Genomic DNA, 3,775 nt, shown 5'->3' with positions numbered 1-3,775 from the left:
TGTTCCACGCATCCGTCCACCTCGATTTCGACGTTTGATGAGCGCTCGGGTGGATCGAATCCGCCCTGGCTGCTTCGAGACGACCCCACCAAAGTGAGAACATGCCCGTTCGCGGCGGAGGCGTCGTCGTCTGCTGGATCGAAGGCCCGGTCCCAACCCCGCGGTATCGTGGTTCGAGTCCACACGCGGTGGGGCTTGGATTTTTGAGCCGAGACATCGTCCTTACCGGGTGGTTCCGGGGTTCTCATCGCGTCGGACGACGACCCGCGAGGAAAGCCACGCGCTGTTTCTCCTTCCGCCGCCGCGTTCTGAACCAGAAACGTCGATCCCCTCGATCCCCTGGTTGGCTGAGGAACGTCGTCATACTCCAGGACCACCGTCTTCGGCCGGCTCGTCTCCCCGCCCAATCCAACAGCGCCCGTCAACACCCTGCGAACCGCGCGCCTGTGTCGGTGCAGCCTAGGCCAGCGCGGAATAGGGTCGCGGAAGCACACCCTGCTCAGCCTAGCGAGTCCCATGCCGTGTAAGTTGTGATCGACCTTGACTTGCAACAGGTACGGCACGTGCGACTCGTGCGGCTGAAATATCCGGTTCAAGATCCCTCCGCTCAGCATCGCCGCCGCCGCGCGCTGCACGGTGCTCGGGTCGTACAGCCTCAGCTTGATGAACAGGCGCTCGCCGCTGTGGAAACCGTAGAATGGCTTGGCTCGAACCAGCGTCGCGTCGTGAACGAACCTCCTCATTTTCAACCGCGATCCCAATGCGCCTGTGGCGGGGTTGATCCCCGGCCGCGTGTTTGGCCCGCCGCCGGCCCCTCCCCCCGCCCCAACATCGCCGCCCGACAGCGCCAACTCCATGGCTCGCTCGAGCGATTGGCAGAGATTTTTGAGAAAGGCGCCGCACTCGACGGGATCGCGGGGAAGGTCGTCGTCGTAGGGTACGTAGAAGTACGGGAACGCGCGGTGCAGGTGCAAACATGCCTTCTGACCTCCTGGAGTCTCCCCAAAGATTCGCACGATGGGAACCTGCGCGCGGATCGAGGGGAAGGGAAGTTTGAGGCGGACGGCAAGTTTATAACCGGGGGGGTGCCAACTTCTTCGGGGGCGGAGCACTCACCCTGTCAACCTTGACCCCGGTGAGAGGGGACTCGGTGACGTCCAGCCCAGGTGACGGCTTCGAGAGGTAGTAATCCACGGTGACGATGCGGATCACGAACTCGTCATCGTCCCGGGGGCGCATCACCAACCCAGCCTGCATCCGGACCAAGCTCAAGCCACGTCGCTGCGGGGTCGGGACGTATCGAGGCGCGATGCCTTCCTACACCCGCCGCCGGCGCCGTGTATCGTCGCGATACGTCTCGCGAGCGGCGCCCATCGCGTCACTCACACACACGAAGCTATGTTTGTCGTCACTAGCCTGGCCGTCAGCCGCTTGGTTCGTAGCAGAGTGCCACAGGCAGGTTCGACCTCCGAAACTTTTACACGACAGGGCCCGGCACTTTCTGTCGGCGGCGACAACGCGGGCGCGCGTGTCGATTCCTCGCGCCTCCTCTTCGCGCGAATGGAGGGGGATATCGAGGGCGATGGCGATGCGCCCGGCGACCTCGAGGCTCCACTCCTCGATGCATCCAGGATAGAGGACGACATCCAGGAGGAGGAACCCACGGCCGCGTCGCAGGCGATGAGTCCATCGCGAACGCGTTTTCTCGCGGACGACGGCGAGGAGGAGGAACCCACGGCCGTGTCGCAGGCGATGAGCTCAGCGCTGGGGCACGACCTCACTCCATCGCAAACGCGCTTCCTGCTCACCGGGTCTTTCATCGACATCCTGACGAACGTCAGCGTCTCGTTCATCTTCCCCTTCCTTCCCACCATGCTGGAAAACGCGGGCGCCGGTCCTTATCAGCGAGGTCTCATCTTCGCGGCGTTACCGTTCGGCGTACTGTTGGTCTCACCTCTAGTTCCGCCCCTTCTCTGGCGCGTCGGGACTAAAGCTGTGTTGGTCTCGTCGCTGGTGCTCATCACCGCGTGCCTTTGCCTCGCCACGTACGCGGGACCTCCAAGGGGCGATACGAAACTTACGGACCAGGCATTGACACGCTGCGTGACGATATGGGTTTGCTCGAGGCTCTTCATGGGCCTCGCTGTGGCTGGCACGGGAGTGACGGTGCTGTGCCTCATGACCAGGCACCTGCCGAGAAGGTCACACGTGTTTGCCAACGGCGTTCTGGAGTCGGCGATTGGAGTGGGATACATGGTCGGACCCGCGTTCGGTGGGTGGCTTTTTGAGCTCTTCAGGTGGTCCGAGCTTCCTTTGATCGTCAACGCGACGGCGACCGCGTTGCTAATCCCTTTCGTGGCGAACATGCGGCTCGACGACGAGGAGGAGGACGACGAGGAGGAGGGTGCCGACGGGAACGCAGCCGACCAGGAAGGCGGAGAGGACAAGAGGGGCACGGTGGGCATGACCATGAGATTGTTTGCCAGACCGCGGTTTTCCGCGGCCGTCTTGGTGCTTCTCGCCGTCTCCATCAGCTTCGGGGTCTTCCCGAGTACGCTCCCGCCGCACCTCCAGCGAACGCTGAAGATTGGAGAAGGCTCCGTCGGGACAGTATACGCGGGGATCGCGGGTCTTTATGCGTTCTTCACCCCGTTCGTTGGTCCATTAGCGGAAAACGGAGGGATGACGAATCCACTCGGCGCCATGGCGGTGTTCGGCGCGTTGCTCATGGCAGTCGCACACCTGTGCTTCGGTCCATCGCCGCTGCTGCCGATGCGGTTCGATGGACCCAGGGACTGGCGACTGTGGGCTGTGGATATCATCGGCGGCGGCGTCTGCTATGGTATTGGGAGCGCCTTTGGCTTCGTTCCTCTTCTGCCTCTGATGCAGGCGGCAGTGGTGGACATGGGCCCAAGGTATATGGAAATGACGGCGGGGCTGTCGAACGCGGTGTATTACTCTGGGGAGTTAATCGGACAGCTCTTTGGGGCGCAGATTGTCTCGTCAGCAGGATTTCCGTGGGCGAGCACTGCGTTTGGAGGGATGCTCGTGGGCTCATGCGCGATCTTTGGGCTGGTGCGACTTGTGGTCAAACCTCCAGCCACAGTCGTTGCTACCCTCGAGGCTGAAAGAGTCGAGTATGAAGAGTTGCTGTTGTCCAGGTCGGAGACACCAAACTTAGAAGATAGCGAAGGCGAGATTTAGCGGTTTACGGTTTAATGATAACGAGGACGAGCGTGCAGTTGTCGCCCGCGTGCTCCGCGGCTTACTCGCGCGGGGTGCGGCTCCAACGGACATAGCAGTGCTCTCCCCGAATAACGCGCAGGTGGACTATATATACGATATGAACAAAGCCTCAGCGGTCGTCTCTCCTCGCTCGCAGCAACAGGTGACCTTCGGGTCGAGGGTTTGTTGAGGGTATATACTAGGGTAGGGTTTGTTGAGGGTTGCTCGGCTAGGGTTTAGGGTTTAGGGTTTAGGGTTTAGGGTTTAGGGTTTAGGGTTTAGGGTTTAGGGTTTAGGGTTTAGGGTTTAGGGTTTAGGGTTTAGGGTTTAGGGTTTAGGGTTTAGGGTTTAGGGTTTAGGGTTTAGGGTTTAGGGTTTAGGGTTTAGGGTTTAGGGTTTAGGGTTTAGGGTTTAGGGTTTAGGGTTTAGGGTTTAGGGTTTAGGGTTTAGGGTTTAGGGTTTAGGGTTTAGGGTTTAGGGTTTAGGGTTTAGGGTTTAGGGTTTAGGGTTTAGGGTTTAGGGTTTAGGGTTTAGGGTTTAGGGTTTAGGG

General features: G+C 60.3%; 1 protein-coding gene across 1 annotated transcript; it reads left to right on the top strand.

Annotated features, from left to right (window-relative positions):
- Positions 1–1,872: 1,872 nt before the first annotated feature.
- MICPUN_103628 (major facilitator superfamily) lies at positions 1,873–3,204 on the top strand (the record flags this gene model as incomplete). Its single annotated transcript, XM_002505582.1, has 1 exon — positions 1,873–3,204. The coding sequence occupies one exon, from the start codon at positions 1,873–1,875 to the stop codon at positions 3,202–3,204; it is 1,332 nt and encodes a 443-aa protein (XP_002505628.1).
- Between the last annotated feature and the right edge of the window lie 571 nt (positions 3,205–3,775).

This window comes from Micromonas commoda, chromosome 13, assembly GCF_000090985.2.
Source record: "Micromonas commoda chromosome 13, complete sequence".
Classification (NCBI taxonomy): domain Eukaryota; kingdom Viridiplantae; phylum Chlorophyta; class Mamiellophyceae; order Mamiellales; family Mamiellaceae; genus Micromonas; species Micromonas commoda.
The sequence above is the reverse complement of the archived record's forward strand: the minus strand, read 5'-3'. Positions and strand labels throughout refer to the sequence as shown.